Source organism: Ananas comosus, linkage group 3 (assembly GCF_001540865.1).
Source record: "Ananas comosus cultivar F153 linkage group 3, ASM154086v1, whole genome shotgun sequence".
Taxonomy (NCBI): Eukaryota; Viridiplantae; Streptophyta; class Magnoliopsida; order Poales; family Bromeliaceae; genus Ananas; species Ananas comosus.
In genome coordinates, this window is record NC_033623.1 from 9,208,162 (window position 1) to 9,226,493 (window position 18,332).

The 18,332-nt window shown below is 36.4% G+C and overlaps 2 protein-coding genes across 3 annotated transcripts; both read left to right on the forward strand.

Moving 5' to 3' along the window:
• On the forward strand, positions 2,707-12,377 carry LOC109707630 (receptor homology region, transmembrane domain- and RING domain-containing protein 1-like). Its single transcript, XM_020229050.1, has 3 exons — positions 2,707-2,920; positions 8,832-9,229; positions 11,338-12,377. The coding sequence occupies exons 2-3, from the start codon at positions 8,887-8,889 to the stop codon at positions 11,424-11,426; spliced, it is 432 nt and encodes a 143-aa protein (XP_020084639.1). The 5' UTR covers positions 2,707-2,920; positions 8,832-8,886; the 3' UTR covers positions 11,427-12,377.
• On the forward strand, positions 14,669-17,960 carry LOC109707629 (thiosulfate sulfurtransferase 18-like). 2 transcript variants are annotated; one of them, XM_020229049.1, is made up of 6 exons: positions 14,669-14,980; positions 15,076-15,148; positions 15,254-15,330; positions 15,735-15,805; positions 17,064-17,117; positions 17,708-17,960. In XM_020229049.1, the coding sequence occupies exons 2-6, from the start codon at positions 15,099-15,101 to the stop codon at positions 17,777-17,779; spliced, it is 324 nt and encodes a 107-aa protein (XP_020084638.1). In that variant the 5' UTR covers positions 14,669-14,980; positions 15,076-15,098; the 3' UTR covers positions 17,780-17,960. The 2 variants fall into 2 exon arrangements, with proteins under 2 accessions (XP_020084638.1, XP_020084637.1); XM_020229048.1 differs by having other exon boundaries at positions 14,673-14,980; positions 15,076-15,153.

Genomic DNA, 18,332 nt, shown 5'->3' on the forward strand with positions numbered 1-18,332 from the left:
CCTTTGTCTTCGCCGGCGTCGCCTTCTTCTTCACCGCCACCTTCACCGCCGCCTCCTCGCTGATCGCCGCCACAACCACGCCCGGATTCGTGCTCCTCCTCCTCGTCCTCTGATGTTGATGATGATGATGATTCGGATTCAGCACGCCGGGACGGAGAAGCCGATCGCGACCGATCGGCTTTAGGGAAAAGCGCTTCTGGGAGCCTGATGTAGAGATTGGTGACGTCGAGCGAGAGCTGGGCGTGCTAGAGGGGATTCTCGGCGAGCCACACGGCACGGTCGTCGCGGCTCCGCCGGAACCCTAGATGCGGCCGCCGAGAGGTCCTCCGCCGGAGACGACGATGCCGCCGCCGCCGCCTCCATCGCCGCCGCCGATAGGGATCCGAGCTTAGAGAACTCGCGATAAGGGCGACGCTGCTTGGATCGAGAGAGGAGGGGGAGGGGATGGGGGAGAGGGGGAGGGGGTGGGGCATGGAGATCGAGCTCGTGGTGGGAGATGGAGAGCTCAGAGATGGTGAAGAGCTCAGAGATGGAGATCGACGGGAGAGAGAGCTAGAGAGAGAAAGNTTGATGGAAAAAGTTAATAAAATATAGTCCCATTGGTCCAATATTATTTATAAATTTAAGAATTATCATCATATATACCAGCGGTTTAGTAACTGCTGCAATAAAAATAAAAAACGCTGGTATAATATACTTTTAGCGACAGTTAGCCTAATTACTGGTAAAAAAACTGTTGGAAGAAGCTCTATTTGTTGTAGTGCTTTATGCTTATCCAAGAGTCCCAAAAAAAACAAGGAAGCGATTGCGAAGAGAGCTAATGATCAGCAATATCTTATAGATCGAGATAATATAAACATCCAAAAACTTTGACAAGTTGCAAGTTAGAAAGGACACAACCATGCAAAACATTATATGACGATTTTTCGTTCAAAACAGTAAAAGGAGTACAGTTTGAGCAGTATTAGCCTAGAAACGAGAAGGCAAGCAAGCTTGAAAAAGTAGACTTCTTACAACATTAGATAAATATCTATGCTTTCTCTCGGCTATGCCGTTTTATTGTGGTGTGTGTGGACAAAAAAAAAAAAATCTGTGAATAATCCTATTTAGTGAACAAAGCAAAAATTTTTTCATTTACATGCTTCTTTCTATTGGCAAATTGAAAAAATTAATTGTGCTATGAAAGATGTTTTCAACCATTGTCCTAGACTCTAGAAGTTTTTCAAAAACCTAATGCTTAAATTTCAAAAGATAAAGCGAAGAATATCTAGAGTAATTATCGACAAAAAATTACATAATATTTATTGCCAAAAACCGAATGAATAGATGATTGCCATACATCAGAGTGAATAATTTGAAAAGAAAAAGCAAACTGAGATTCTGAATTATGAAAAGAAAGTTTAACATGTTTGCCCATATTACAAACATTGTAGACAGATAATCTTACAGTAAAATTATTATTAGAAACGACTTTATTGTCTTTAATAAATTTAAAAAGAACAGGAAGACTGGGATGACCTAATCGTCTATGCCAAGTATCCGCACTAAATCTAGATGCAACAAGGGCTTTCCTACACTTGCACTTTAGAAGAAATTGGATAGAATGATGTTCCCTATCTACGACATCTGGGAAGCTCCGTCCCCTTCTCCTTGTCCTTCACAGAAAATCTAGAAGAGTCAAATTCAGAAAGATAATTATTATTATGACATAATTGGCGAGCAGAAAATAAATTTTTTTTAGTATAAGGAACAACGAGAACGTTTTTGAGAGCAAAGGAATTGGAGGACTTATTCAATTGTGTTTAACTAGTCTGAGTAATATTAAATAAATTTTTATTACCAATAAAATTTTTTTCTTGCCTAGTATAAGGTTTAGAAGATGAGAGAATTCTAGAATTAGTGGTTATATGTTAGATGCTGCAGTGTTTGGGTACTACACTTCCTCACTAGGCTCAGGAAAGCTCATAGCAGCGGAAGTATGAGAAATGTCATCTGCAACACGGTATGATTGAACCGTTGCCTGCACTGAAGAGCAGAATGATTAAATTTTGTACAGATCTGACACTGTACCAGACCGTGGGTTATAGGGTTGTTGGTTAGCTTGAGTATTATTAGGTTGAAGATGTGAGTAGGTTCTATGAGACCCACGACCAACATATGAATTGTGTCTATCATGCTATCCACGGCGTCCGTGATATCTTTCCCCATGGCCTCCACGAGTACCTCGCCCAAGGTTTGCATAAAAGTGCTGCACCTTCAATGGTGGAAGTAGCAAATGGTGTCGTCAAACTAGCACGACTTTCAACTTCTGTTTATTCTTGCATTAAGAGCGGGCGAAATTGTTCGAAAGTTGGTTTCTCCTGTGTGTTTAAAGCACCGACAAAACCTCTATATTTTTTTGATAACCCTAGAAGAACATTCATGACCAAGTTATGATTCGACTCGGTTTCACCAATCAGAGCACCGCTGATTGTTTAGTTGGTAGGTAGAGATTTTTTTGTTGGGATTTTTTATTTTGAGCTTATCTCCCGTCAGAAAAGCTCTTTAAATACCCTTTGCAGGGGACGATAATTTTTAATGAAGATGAACATTAGTATTTAGATATTGAGATGTGTTCTCTATTTTTCTTCGTATTTATGCGTAGATGGGAGTGAGTACGTTGGGAGCGAGTTCCTTTACCTTATTCTTTGTGTTTTCCTCTTTGACTCGAAGTCTTGTTCCCCAACTGCCCGGCTGCTCCACCTTTGACCGCCTCCACCGTCTTCATCGACCACCATCGCGGCTTGCAACCAGCAACGCCGCCGCCGCCTGGACTGACTCTGCCTTTCGCTATTGCTGCAGCTACCGGGTGCTGCCACCACCGCAGTCGCCTTCTACCGCTGCTTCGATTGCTGCATCCAAGCCTTCCAGAGACTGATTGGTAGTCAAGGATACGCTGTCGATTTCTTTGCCTGCAAAACTTGAACTATTCCTTTTTTCTTTTAATTATTTATTTGTTCTTTTCCATTCTTCCCCTCGACCTAGCTTGACCCCCCTTTGACTTGTTTGTTTGACCCAGCAGATTGCAACCAAGGGATAGGCTATGAACCCTATGTCGAATCGAGTATCCTATGTATTTATCTCGTGCTTGTGGTTAATAATAACTCATGTAGAATCCGACAGGTTTAATTCGAACATCCTAACCCTTTATTTACCTTGAGTTTCGTGCCTTGCAATGCTTCGTTCTTTAGGTTCATACTGAAAATTTCTTATTTTGTTGAGTCTTGAATATAATTCACGTTGTGTTCTGTGTTGAGACCATATTAGATATTTTTCTACAAATTAGGGTTTGTTTCAATTGTTTTTGATCCGAGCCTATTTTTTATATACATCCTACATCAGATTTGGTATTGAAGCTTTAGATCAGGGCTACAGTTTAGGAATCCCACCTGATGACCCAAATGATCCCATAAAATAAATCCTAAAAAAATTAAATGAATTATCCATTGACATTCACAACATCCAAGATAGGGTTACCATCCTAGAGACAAACTTTGAGAGACTTTCAGCACAACAATTTCACTACGGGAATAGCGGCAGAAGCATCAGCAGCACGCACTCCACAACCACGTGAAATTCAGCACATGCCAAGAACTAACCCTTTTTTTCGCGAAAGCAGAACTTCTGTTTTTCAAGATAAGATAATAAAGAATGTTAAAATGATGCACCCACTTTTGATGGAAAATTTGATCCTAAGGCACTCACAGATTGGCTCGTTGACACGGACCAGTATTTCGACTGGTATGAAATGTCCGATAACCGACGAGCCCGTTTTACTAAAATGAAACTCACTGGTGCCGCCAAGTAATATTGGATTGACATCGAAAGACACTTAGTATGGCTTGGCAAAGAGCCTATCACTTTGTGGGCTAAAATGAAGGCTAAATTGAGAGAGAAATACTTGCCATTCACGTACAGCAGTTGTACGATCAATTAAATGATGTTCGGCAAGGTTTTCTTTCAGTTGTCGAATGTATGGCAAATTTGATAAGATGAATGTCTGTTGTGATGTGCGAGAAGAAGAAGAGCGAACACTTGTGATACTGCAATGGGTTGCGTGTGGAATTGCAGTGCGAAATTGTGCCGTAGAGGAAAATGGACTGATAAGAACACAAGGAACACCAGCAAGAATTTCAACACCAACAAAATAAACAATTTTCAAAATCGACAGAATCCTGATCCTAAGGACAAGGGTTTAGCCACAGATGAAACCAAACGAGGAAATGTACATGGTTGGTGTTTTGACTGTCACCAAATAGGTCATTATGCTTGTGAATGCCTAAGGCAGAACATGCTTGTTCAACCAGATGGTGAACATTTTGAAGACCTAGAGAAAGCCGCACACGCTGCCAATAAAATTCCTGGTAACGAAGAGGTGTTAGAATCAAATGAGAAGTTTGACATGAAAACGCCATTTTACAAGTCATGCGTTGTGTCTCAATCCAACCTAGGAACGAGGACGATTGGAGACACTTTCATTTTCACACCTACACAAAATGTGGAAATAAAAGTTGGAAGGTCATCATTGATCGGCAGTTGCATCAACGTAATTTCTGAAGCTGCAATAGGACGCCTGAACCTCAGAATCGAGCCACACCCTAATCCCTGCAAGGTCGCATGACAAGACCACTATGCCCGTTATGAAATGTTGTTTGGTCCTATTTCACTTTGCTACCTATTCGGACTAGATTTGGTGCGACGTCCTTGCCATGGATGTCGCTCATGTGCTTTTAGAAAGACCCTCGCTATTCTGTCACACACTATGGTCAACCTAACACCTATATTTTTGCTCATAATGGAAAGATTATTTTGAACCCTCTCAAAAAACAAAAGTTTCTATAAAAAACGCCAAGTTTTTAAAAGATCCGAGTCCAAGTTAGATCAAAGATTTCAAAAACCTCCATCACAAATTGAAACAGCGAAACCTCTATCCTTAATAAAAAACAATTTTGCAAAGAAATTGATTCTAAAATTGTTTATGCTTTAGTTGTTAAGGAGGTTCCAGATTTAGCTGAACCTTTTGAGAATCTTTTAATGATCAAAACCCTATTTACTGAGTTTAGCGACCTCGCACCTGAAGAATTGAACTTCCCTCACCTAGGGATATACAACATGTAATAGACAGTCCCTAGTTCATCTTTACCAAATTTACCACACTACGGAATGAACCCGAAAGAGCATGTTGAATTGAGACGTCTGATATTTGATTTGATTAGGAAAGGTTTTGTAAGAGAGAGCATGAGTCAATGCGCAGTACCGGCACTACTCAGATAAAAAAGGATGGAAGTTGGCGTATGTGCGTTGACAGCCGTGCCATTAATAAAATCACAATTTGGTATTGGTTCCCAATTCCACGTTTGGTTTTTCGACGTGCTAGACATGATGAATGGAGTGACCATTTTCACAAAACTTGACCTTCGCAATGGTTACCACCAGATTCGGCTTAGGCCTGGAAATGAGTGGAAAACTGCGTTCAAGACGAAAGAAGATTTGTATGAGTGGCTAGTCATGCCATTTGGCCTGACAAATGCCCCAAGTACCTTCTTGAGGGTTATGAACCAGGTTATGAACCAGGTTTTTAGGCCTTTTATTGGAAAATTTTTGGTTTTGTATTTTGATGATATCTTGATTTATAGCCGCGCTAAGTATGAACATTTAGATCATATCCGCCAAGTTTTTGTAGTTTTGAGAAAAGAAATTATTTTCATTCACATAAAAAGTGTACTTTCATGCAACTTCGAGTCATTTTTTTGGTGTTTATTGTGTCTAAAGACGGGGTGTCGGCTTACCCAAAAAAGGTGAGAGCAATTAGGTAATGGCCTAAACCTAAAGATATTCTTGATGTTAGGAGTTTTCATGGCCTAGTGAATTTTTATCGTAGGTTTATTAGATGCTTAAGTACAATAATGGCTTCCATTACAAATTGTTTGAAAAAAATGGCGAGTTTAAATGGACACGATCAATCACAAAAGCTTTTAAAGAAATCAAAGAAAAAATGACGAAAGCACCGGTTTTGAAATTGCCAGATTTTGAAAAGGTTTTGAAGTTTCTTGTGAAGCCTTGTGAGTAGAAAAAAGTGGAGTTTTAAATCAAGAAGGTTTTCCTATAGCCTATTTTAGTGAAAAATTGAATAAAGCCAAACAAAAGTACTCCACTTATGATAAGGAATTGTATGCGGTAGTTCAGGTATTACGATTTTGGAGACACTATTTTTTACCTAGAGAGTTTATTTATTTATTTATTTATTTTTTCCAATCATCAAGCTCTTAGGTACCTGAACTCACGAAAAAAATTAAACCTGAGACACGCAAAGTGGGTTGAGTATTTGCAAGAATACACTTTTGTGTTGAAACATCAAGCTAGAATAGAAAATAAAGCCGCCGACGCATTGAGCCGAGTTGTAGTAACCTTAAATAGTGTTGGCATAAATGTATTTGGGTTTGATAGCATTAAGGAAGAATATCCCACGTGTCTGGACTTTAGCAAAATCTATTCTTCAACTTTAGAGGGCAAACCCACGGGCACTGATTTTGTCATTCGGGATTTATTTCTTTTTCGGGGTAGTTGTTTATGCATTCCACAAGGTTCTTTGCGAGATTTTGTTGTGTGGGATTTGCACGCAAGAGGATCGGCCGGACACTTTGGTTGAGACAAAACTATCTCTATGGTTGAGGATCGTTTCTATTGGCCAAGTCTCAAAAAGGACGTTGACGCATTGTGGCACAGTGTGAGATGTGTCAAAAGGCTAAGGGTGGTTGAAAGAACGTAGGATTGTTCACACCCTTACTCGTATCACATTCTTCTTGGCAAGATCTAAGCATGGATTTCGTTTTAGGTCTACCGAAAATGAGTAGAAAGCACGATTCGATTCTTGTCGTAGTTGATCGTTTTTCCAAGATGGCACACTTCATTCCTTGTCATAAGATATCCGATGCCACTTATATTGCAAAACTTTTTGTAACTGAAATTGTATGTCTTCGTGGGTTACCAAAATCAATCGTAACTGATAGGGATATTTCTTTTTCTAGTTATTTTTGGAAAACCTGTGGAAAATTATGGGTACAAAATTGTTTTTCTCGTCTAAGCATCACCCACAAACTGATGGTCAAACAAAGATAGTCAATAGGAGTTTGGATAATCTACTTTGATGTCTCGTCGGTGAAAATACCAAAAATTGGGACCTTGTTTTACCACAGGGTGAATTTTCATATAATAGTTCAATTAATCGAAAGACTGGAATGAGCCTTTTCAAAATAGTAATAAGATATGACCCAAACAGACTGTTTGATCTAATTCCCCTACATGTAGAGAAAAGACCTAGTGAATATGCATCTTCGTTTACAGAGCATATACAGGATTTACATTATGAAATTCGACGAAAAATAATTTTAAATAATGAAATCTATAAAAGAGGAGCTAATGCCCATAGGCGAGAAGTTGAATTTAAAGAAGGAGATTTGGTGATGGTTCGGATTAGACCGAAAAGGCTTCCACATGGGACTATTAATAAACTTCATGCCAAACATATGGGTTCGTTTAAGGTTCTCAAAAAAGGGTCTAATGCGTATCTGTTGGACTTGCCATCTGATATAGGAATTAATCCCACTATTAACGTTGAGGTCTTGAGGACCTTACTCTATACTTTCCAGAGATACAAGATTCATTGTCCCATTTGTTTCCATCTCCGCTTGCCCCAAGAACCTCATTGCAGGAAAAGAAAGATGACATCAGGCAGTCCTTGACGATCAAATTGTGTCGACAAAGGATAGTGAAGACCGCAGCTTTTGATTAAGTGGTTATATCGTCCTGACAAGGATGTGACTTGGATTTCACAGGATGAGCTTCGGTGGTTGGATCCAAACCTGTCCGAAAAGTATATTTCCAACAATTCGACGGAGTCGAATTTTTTCAAAGGCTAGTTGATGTGGACCGGGCCTTTTGGTGGTACAAACGTTGTTGACACCGCAACCGCACTCGTAGCATATGGCTTGACCAACCGGAGATGGGTCTGGATTGAATTAAACCTACAAAATTTCTAGAAGTATTAGGGTTATTTATTTTTCTGTTATTTGGACTTTTCTATTTACCAATATGAGATTCTTATCTTTGTTTGTTAGGAACACTGCTTAGTTGGTATTTTTCCTGTTATTTGAATTTATCTATTTAGCAAGATGAGGATCTTAATTTTGTTTGTTAGGAACATTGTTTAGTTGGTAGCCTGGTAGGTAAAAATTTTATTTGTTGGGATTTTCTATTTTGAGCTTATCCCTGTCTAGAAGTAGTTGACACACTGTATGTGATGTTTCTACATGAGTTTTCTTTCTTACTCCAGTTTCTCCAGCAGACAATCTGTTTTATGATAGCGAGCTAACTATAGGCCAATTTAATATCTTCATTTCATGTATATTTCCATTCTTCCCACTGAAGCACTGTGTAGTATGCCAAATGTGGTTTCCTGAGAATTTAGAATTCAGATTAGGTGTTACTAGCCTTCTATTGACTGAAACAAACTGTAAGTTTGCCTGCTAATCAATTTTACCTTTTGAGTGATTCATTTTAGCTCTTGGTATTATATTGAATTGTATTCTCACTTGAAACTTCCTTTGGCTAAATGTTACTGTTGATGTTGAGATATTTCTTCGTTTATTGATCAAGTACTTCGACATAATTTTCTGTATTGAACAAGACAAAATACTCTGTCACTCCTTTCCTAGCAGAACAGCTTTGATTGCTCGACTATATTAGTACCTCCTTGCTATCAAGTTAAAAAGGTTTTTCCCTTATTTGTCTAGTGATTGCAGTTTTGTGCATGTACGCAAAAATGGAGTATTTGTTTCCAAACATGGTATGGAGAGTGTAAACAAATTAGATCCCCTCGAATATTGCCAGTGCTGCATTTTGGCCCATCAAATGGATGAGACAGTGGGAACAGTGTTGGTAATATCCTTAGTTTATCTTGTCGTCATTATATCGGTTATTGCAACTATCCTGTTTGCTCGAAATTGTTGGCTTCTCCGCCATGGAGTTCATATTCGGCCCCCTAACATGAAGAGACAGGCAGTGGATGTTCTTCCTTGCTTCACATTTAAATCCGCTTACTTGAATGGTAAACGTATAGAAGAGACCTGTGCTATCTGTCTCGAGGACTATAGAGATGAGGAGATGCTTAGAATTCTGCCCTGTTTACATGGTAAGCTGTACTGTTTTTTCCCCCTTAACTCATCATTCTCTTTTTCATGAACATATTCACTTGGGTGATTGCAATGTGATGTCGTTGTAGTACTATAATCACTGCATTTACGTATACAATAATTAATTCCTGCTTAGGCTTTGTGTATTTGGCAGTTAGCCAGTCAACCTTTCAGTACTTTCTGTTTTAGAATTTGAATATTCCCTTTGTAATCCATAATCCCCTTTCTGAAATGGATTTATTCTTCAGCACTGCGATTATTGTTTTTAAAGTGTTTTCCTTTTTTCCCCTCTTGTATAAAGTTGACCGGGCTATAGAACGACCTGTTGTGATTAGTTTATCGAATGGCCAACTGATAGCTGAGATGTCATAGGAGTTCTGATTGATCATCTATCTCTTTGATGGACCAGGCCAACATTGTTTAGTGTACTCTTTACTCAGGTCTCTTCTATGTTTAGAGTGTTTTATCTGCATTGAAATTCTACACACAATATGGTCTGTTAAATGGAACCTTCTCTCTTGCTTTGGTACTCTGAAACTCAAGAAGTTAATGCGAACAATATTATAAGACACTTATTCTTAGGAGGCCCTTTTGTAAGGACCCAAATATTTAACTCGACCTGTTGAAGAGGAACCTGCCCAATACGAGATGACACCTCTATCAATTTGATATCAAAGTAATTCTATCTATCCGACAGGAGAGCCTTCCCCTAGGAGATACTGTTTAGGCCTTTATCAAAGCCCTTCACTGGTGTTTTAGCTTTTGCTTATTATTGAAATTAAGTCTTTTTCTCCCAACTTCTTGACCCTTAATGTTGATCTTCTGCCACATCACCATGTCATCACATTGAGACACCAGGGAACAAAAGTTCTGCAAAAGCACCCAACTTCATTTTTCTTGAGAATCCTACTTGCTGTTATCAACGTTATGACACCTACTTGACTAGATCCACTAAGAGGCACCCTTTGCCATTTCTCCTCATCCGACAATATATTCTTAGGCTTAGCATCCTTATGGAGGAGCACCAAAACGTTACTGCAGAGATAAATATAATTGATGATGTCTGTTTTAGCTTTGTTGCCTTGGTATGACGAAATATTTTTGTGATGTGAAAAGAATCCTATGGCTTCTTAATAAGCTATTAGGAGATGCAACCAGGTTTAACTTAGAACTGAGAAACTTGAAAGTATGACAGCTAACGTCAGACAAAAACAGATGAGTAAAACAAAATTACCAAGATCTCACACCAACATAAGTCATAGATATGCCAGAACATTATTATTAGAGTTTGCATTTTTTATTACATATTTACTCACTACGGCATTTTCTAAAATAAATCTGTGCAAGAGTCCTAGAGAGACAAATAAAGTAGAAGAAAACCAAAAATATTTCCACCAAACCATGAATATAGCTAGTCTTGAAAATTATATCTAGCAGAGGGTTTTTTTAGTGCAATAGTCTTCCCCTAAAATTTTATTCTAAAAATAGATTTGTTAAAATTTTATTTATAAATATAGTCTTATGAAAGCGGTGAACCATTCACCGCTTTTAAAAGCGGTGAACCATTCACCACCGCTTTCTTTCTTTTTCTTACCTCTTTCTATATTTTTACGATGGTAAAAGCGGTGAATGATTCACCGCTTTTATTCTTTTGCTACTCCTAATGAGAAGTTATGAATGCGGTGAATTATTCACCGCATTTAGAGGTCTATTTTTATAATTATTTTTTTAAAAAAATTATTTTTATAATTATAAAAATTGATAGGATTATTTATAAAAAAAATTCTCTAGCAGAAGCACAATATTTTAGGAAAAATCTGCACTATGATCATTATCGAAGTTCCAAATTGTCTGTGTAAGGTGTGTTCTCATCTATGGATGAGTAGTTTTCCTATAATAGTAAATCTATTATTGTTCACAGAATTTCTGATTGGTTGATATCAAATAGTCACCATCTTAAAGAAGAGATTGCTACTTTATTCTAGGTTTCATTTTGTATTCGGGTTTCATCTATAATAAGGCATTTTATAGCTGCTGTTAGCTATTTTTGCATAATTTATTTTTGTAGAAGTTCACTTGGTTTATTTACAAAACTTACTATTCACAGAATTTCACTTGGCGTGCGTGGATTCATGGCTGACAAAATGGGGCACATTTTGCCCAGTATGCAAGCACGAAGTGAGCTCAGAAGGATAGGTCATTTGAGCTCTGAAGGATAAGCTACTCCTGGCTTTCTTTTTTTCAAGAGTCCGGAAGCTTCAACATTTGTTAGAGGATGAATTAAATTGTTAGTCCCTGAACATCCAGTCAAGTTTCACTTTGTTCCTTTGACGTTCAAGCTGCACATCGACACCCCTGAACTTCTGTAATTGTTTCACTTTAGTCTATATACTCTCACATACTGTTAGAGGAAGAACTCAATTCATCTGTATACTACTACATCATGCATCCATCGGCCCTCCATCCATCTCATTGTTCCAATCCAACCATCTAATTTCTAATTAGGAAAAAGGCTGCAAATTAGTAGATGGTGGGGATTGAAATTTTGCGATGAGATCAGCAATGAGAAATGTGCGGTGTATACGGATGCACTGGCTGCGGGCAATAATTTCTCCTCTGGGAGTATTTTTTTGTTTTTCTTTTTTTCTGAATGCCCTCAGGCAGTAATTACTTGCAAGGATTAAAGTGAAACATTTTTAAAAGTTTAGAGTATGAATGACGGACATAAAGGCATATAAGGACAAAAGTGAAGCTTGTCTGATATTTTACGAAGTGATATGTCACTTTTATCATTCATAAATGGTGATCTGCTTCCACAGACAAGGCTTATTCTACTGTTTCTCATCAAATCAAATGTTTACTTTCTCCATTTTATTTCTTTAGTGCCGCCAAGCTATCTCTTGGCTATAGTGCACAAGAAAGGGGACTTCTTCATTCTGCAGTGATTGAATGCATGCCAATATGTGGAGAATAAGTGTGTTTTGTTGCAAATTAGTTATTGTTCTTAATTTATGCGTGTACAGAATTATTAACTTGTTTTACTTGGTCTCCACTCCAGTATGAGGTTTTATTTTTATGGTAATATATTTCTTTGTATATACTTCAATCCATTCTTGATGTAAATATAGACCCTCTTTTAATTCTTTGCGATTTCTTTGTTTTTTCTTGTATTGTTTCTTCATTTAAGAAAAAACATACTAGAATCTTGTCAATATACTTATGCGTGATGATTGTTTTGTTTACTGATTGAGAAACTAGTTGCATCTTTAGTCACTGCCATTTCATCTTTTATCATTTGAGACTTAAAAGATTACTTGTAGGCGATTAAATTTGTCATCTAATTAACTTTGCTGTGTATTTAATTACTCAACCATATTCAATGTATGTTAACACCTAAATATAATTAAAATTTCTGCTTCTTGGTCTTTTTGTCTTTTGCTTTTTGATTGGGTCAGAAGCTGTAGGCCTATTTTTAAAACCATTATTGAACTTTCATTATGAAATTAGTATAATCTATTAGAAGAGGATATGTCATCAACCTTAAGGTCCTCAATAAACTTTTATAACAAACTAAAAGATAGTTGGCCTAACATTTCCCCAAAAAAAAAGAAAAAAAAATCCCTACTTTAAGGGTAGAGTTCGGACTTAAGCAAAAGAAGAAAAGAAGAAGAAAAAGGTACCCATTCTTGATGTAAATATAGATTCTCTTTTAATTCTTTGTGGTTTATTTATTTATTTATTTATTTGGGTAGTGTTTCTTCATTTAACAAAAAGCATAGTAGAATCTTGTCACTTTGTCGGTATACTTATGTGTGATGGTTATTTTGTTTATTGATTGAGAAACTAGTTGCATCTTGCCCACTGCCATTTCATCTTTTATCATTTGAGATATAACAGATTACTTGTAGGTGATTAAATCTGTATTTAATTAAATCTGTGATCTAATTAACTTTGCTATGTATTTAATTACTCAACCAAATTCAATGTATGTTAACACCTAAATATAATTAAAATTTCTGCTCCTTGGCCTTTTGCCTTTTGTTTTTTGGTTGGGTCAGATGCTGTAGGCTTTTTTCTTCTCCTTTTCTTCTCCTTTTGCTGAAGTCTGTACTCTACTTTTAAAGTAGGGACTTTTTTTTGGGTAAATGTTAGGCCAAACTATTTTTTAGTTGGTTATAAAAATTAGTGAGGACCTTAAGGTTGATGACATATCCTCTTGTAATAGATTAGTGAGGACCTTAAGGTTGATTACATACTCTCTTGTAATAGATTAGACTAATTACATGATGAAAGTTCAATAATGGTTGTAAATTTAACACCCCTGTTCATATGAATGATAGAAATGACCCAAAATTAAATGTCCGAAAAGATTTGGACATCAAAATGATTAAAGTATTCATTCAAATAGTAATTGAACTCATTAATTGGGTATTTGTTGCTAAAGGAGACACTACTTGATTAACCAGGTCTGAGTTTAATTGAAATCTCTTTCAGATGATTTGATAATCATCAAGTTAAATTACTTTAGCATCATTAAAACCATCTTACATCTCCAAACATGAACCCGAAAACCACCTAGAGATAAATATTTGAGCTTCAGTTTTCCGACCAAAATTATGATGTTGTTTGGATTCACAAAATTTCATAGGAATAGGTCAGAAATTAATTGGTTCTGGCAAAATCTTTGAGCACTGTAAGAATGCATAAGAAGAAAATCTATGTTGCAGATACTGTTAAATTCTGGATTTTCGACAGAAGAAGTTTTTCTAAATGAAACAATACACAAGTTATTTCCAAAAAGACATTGATTAGTTGATGATCTGTAATGATTTCCCTGATTTTGGTGGATTCCGATAAGTAAATCGGACGATTTGAGCTCAATTTTTTCGTGAATTGAGTTTTGCAAACATAGAAGAACTAGTCTATTGAATATTATCATTTTTTTAATGCCGTGGACTCTTAAATATAGCTAAGGGTTCAGTGGGAATATAAACAATGAAATTCATTTAATTGTGTTTTATTCTAAACAATGTATTTCAACCTCAAAACTAATCTCTTTGAGTTCATTTAATATATTACAAATCTATTCAATTCTATTTTGATTTGGTACCAAACAGAGCTGTAGTTGGATAAGTTCTAGCTAAGAGGAAAGTAAAAGCAGTATCAATTTATAGAGATGAGCTCCATGATAAAAAGCATTCTGATTCAGCATCAAGACCATTCATTCCCCTTGCACAAATGAATCAGTTATCTCTATCTTCTTACACCAATTATAGAATATGACAAAGAGGAACCTTATCTAAGGCTTATGTGGACCATGCAATTATTCATTAGATTGAAAGGTGTGGGGCTACATCAGAGCAAATTATCCCACTTTAATAAAGAAAATATTTATATTTTCTTATACATTTAATCATGCCTATAAAATATGCCAATAGGGATATCTTAGACTAAGTCTTCTTGTTTGCTATGCCAGTGCTTATCAATGTGATAATGTGGCACCACATCAGATTATCACATCAGTACATTATCTTATTCATGATTCTACTGTGACATCAACATTAGCTTACATTGGAAGCCACCTTTTATTATTTATGAAGGAAAGAAGATTCTAGTATGGTTTCATCAAGCTAAAAGGTTGACATTGGAGAAGCTTATCTTGTCCTTAAACCTATTAAAATATAAGGACTAAAAGGAGAATAACTCTTGATCCTCAAAGCACTGAAATCAATGACGAAACCTCCGACGAGGTAAAGAATGTGATCTTTTGGCTAAACAAAGGTATTTTGTTTGTGTAGTGGTCCTAATTCTTTGTGGTTTTTTCCTTGTGAATTTTGTATTGCAGTGTTGAAGATATTGTGACCATTGATGCTCGTGAAGCGCGAGATCTCTTGTGTTCCGGTTATCAGTATTTGGATGTAAGGTCGGTGTGATCTGTGCTCTTTGTTTTACTCTTAATTCGATCTTTGTATTGCATCTCTTTATCTAATTTTGTATGCTTAAATGTTTACAAACGTGTAAAGGATGTGGGAGGATTTTGAGAAAGGGCATGTCGAGGGCGCGCGGAATGTTCCCTTCTACACATCTGTTACTCCTCAAGGTTAGTTTCTTTCTTTCCTCGCGATGTATGGTATTGGTCATCTTTTTTTTGATAATACCATAAGGAATTTTTGCAATCATTTTTTCTCTTCACGTTGATACATAGGAAGGAACATATGCTGAATGATTATTGGCATTGAATTATCTTATGTTATTTTTAATGAGATTAGCTATGTAACATATCTAAAAATTGGAACATGTGTCCAATAAAACTCTTGCTCATGAGAGCAAAATGGCATGTGGAAAACGATGATGATTCACATATAGTTTCCTAAACAGTCACGGAGTAAAGATTGGTTTCAGGGTAATCAATTATTATAGGCTCATTAATCACCATCAGTTTCCTGTCATGTGTTATGTTTCTTTAAAGCTTTTGTTTGCTTTACTGTGATCTGAACTTTTCAGGGAAGCTCAAAAATGAGAACTTTATTGAGCAAGTCGAGTCACTTTATGGAAAGGATGAGAACTTAATTGTGGTAATTCTATTTCTTCTGTTAAATGTCACAATTTCAGGAGCTTTAGTGGATCTGCTCTACTTTTGGATAATAATGCTACATATACTTAGCTGTAGGAAAACAAAACTATGTTAAGTAGGATGAGAATTAGTATCTGGAGATGGCAATGGGCTGAAATATCTTTCTTAGACTCCGATGAAGTAAAGAATAATTAGAGTGGTTCTTGTTGACAATCTCAGTAACATTTCTTTTTCTTTTTTTTGTCTTTTTTTAATGAGAAAATTTTATAAGTATTTGTGTTGCTGAACTATCAGAAAATTTAAGAACTGAAAAAACAAAAGCAAGTATTTGAAGCAAGGATTTAAGTGCCGTGGCACGGGGTCGTGCCGGAAACTTGCCGGCACGGTACGGCACGGTGCGTGCCGAGCCGTGCCAATGCGTGCAGGTCAAAAAAAATTTTTGTGTGCCGACCCATAATATCATGAAATATTTATTTTCTTAGCAACAAAATATTCTAACTATTTATTAGGCTTTTTTATCACATCTTTTGAACTTTATTGAGAAAATTACTTACTAATTTAAAGAATAGAGGGTTTTGAGCTGTGTCATTGGCACGGGGTCTGTATCGTGCTGGTAACTTGTTGGCACGGTACGGTACGGTGAATACGGCCCGTGCTGACGGACACTTAAAACCTTGATTTGAAGTATATCTTGTCATTTAATTCTTTTTTGTTTTTTGAGTGAAAATTATAAATGGAGTTTTTTATGAAAGGTGTTTACAATATTTACAGTATTCTCTTTCTGAATCATAATAAGTCCATACCTTATGATTTTAAGGGGCATTATTACATATCATAGGCAATTGTCATTGTGATAAATGCACAAACAATCCAATAACTTGTGATTGACTTTAATTTAGCCCCTGATTTTTCTTATCTAATTTTCACAAGGTTTACTCCTGAAAATCCAAATTACACTAAAAGGTCGTTTACCAAGATAATTGTCAGAGCCTCTACTAGAGGCAAAATTAACTTTGAGATGACGTTGCTCAAATAAAGGTAAGATCAATAACTAATTTATAGAAGTGAATAATTAGAAACCAAATTGTGAGAGCTCAATGATTCAGGTACTGGCTGTAAATTTGATTACTTAAAATATTACTTGATCAACTATGAAGTTTAATTTTATTTGTCATCATATGTTCTTGCTCTCCTATCTAGCATGCTAGAACCAAAATGATCTTTAAGCTACATAATTTATTTCGTTGCTATCCTTTTAGGGTTGTCGATCCGGCATACGATCTAAACTCGCTACTTTAGATCTCCTCAACGCAGTAAGTCCTCTTCTCTTCACCACTCTTTACAATTGGTTTTATTACTTCTCAACTTATGGAAACAAGCAAGGGAACCTTGAAGATTAGTTGGTTCAGCAAATGTTTAGCCTCACTTTTATGCCTAGAGCTTTTTGCCGTGACAAGAGCTGAATAAGCTTCTATTACCCGCACGTGAAACTTTGATTTGTCAATACTTTTGAATATTGGTAAAAGGTTTGATGGTTGGTACCCGAGGTTCTAAGTTCAAAGCTTAGTTGCTTCATATTTTCAGCTAAATTTATTTTTAAAAAAAATTGAATGAAGTGATAGCATGCTACCATTTTTTCAAAACAAGAAGACAATCCTTTTGAATATAGTTGAAAGTTGTTGGCAAAACCTTATTGAGAAGTACTTGTTTATTCCCTTACCTTGTTAGTCATTACTTTATCTGGGGCTTAAAGCTAAACACCTAATAACTTTAACTGTGGATCTTTGTCATTTTGCACGCGCAGAACTCGTTACTAATTCTTGACGTACTCCAACTCAATATCTAGCTAACTTTTGTGCTAGTTTTGTGGTAATAAAGAATGACAATTTTGTTTTGAATGCAGGGCTTCAAGAATGTGAAGAACATGGGAGGTGGTTATCTTTCTTATGTGAAGAGCATGAATGAAGGCGCATAACTCTCTCTTTTATCATTAACAATAATTTGCCCGAGTCATAAAATAACAGATGTTTGTGTTTCATTCACCCCTTATGCTTTGAATTTTTGTATACTCTCTTTTATGGCATAAGAGTTGTTAAGAGCTCACATATAAATAGTCTCATATTGAATAATTAGTGAGAGAGTAAAGGTTTGATATATATGCTAGTGAGTCAAAATTTCATAGGATTAAATTTTTAGGTTGCATGAGTTTTATTAGATATATCACATCTTAGATTTGGGAGCCTAGACTGGGACAAAAATTTTAACAACACACTCTCTCTTGTATGTTTTGGCTTTAGCCAACCATCACTATATATAGGCTTCTAGATATATTGAATCTAGCCACTCACTAACTCTCTAATTATGATACATTAATTCACCTTCATAATGGGTCATGAGCTTAAGAGTCATCCCATAACTTATGAGAGTTTTATAAACCTTGAGTTTTCCATAATGGGTTGGGTTTGGGTCTCTTTGACGATCCGCTCTGTTAGCGAAGTTGGGCCACTGTCAAGAAGAAGCCAACGGAA

Coding starts and splice junctions, on each gene's coding strand:
- LOC109707630 (XM_020229050.1), top strand. CDS start 8,887: ATGGAGAGTGTAAACAAATTAGATCCCCTCGAATATTGCCAGTGCTGC. Junction 9,230..11,337: donor AATTCTGCCCTGTTTACATG/GTAAGCTGTACT, acceptor TACTATTCACAG/AATTTCACTTGGCGTGCGTG.
- LOC109707629 (XM_020229048.1), top strand. CDS start 14,961: ATGACGAAACCTCCGACGAG. Junction 15,154..15,253: donor TATCAGTATTTGGATGTAAG/GTCGGTGTGATC, acceptor AAACGTGTAAAG/GATGTGGGAGGATTTTGAGA. Junction 17,118..17,707: donor CTTTAGATCTCCTCAACGCA/GTAAGTCCTCTT, acceptor TTTTGAATGCAG/GGCTTCAAGAATGTGAAGAA.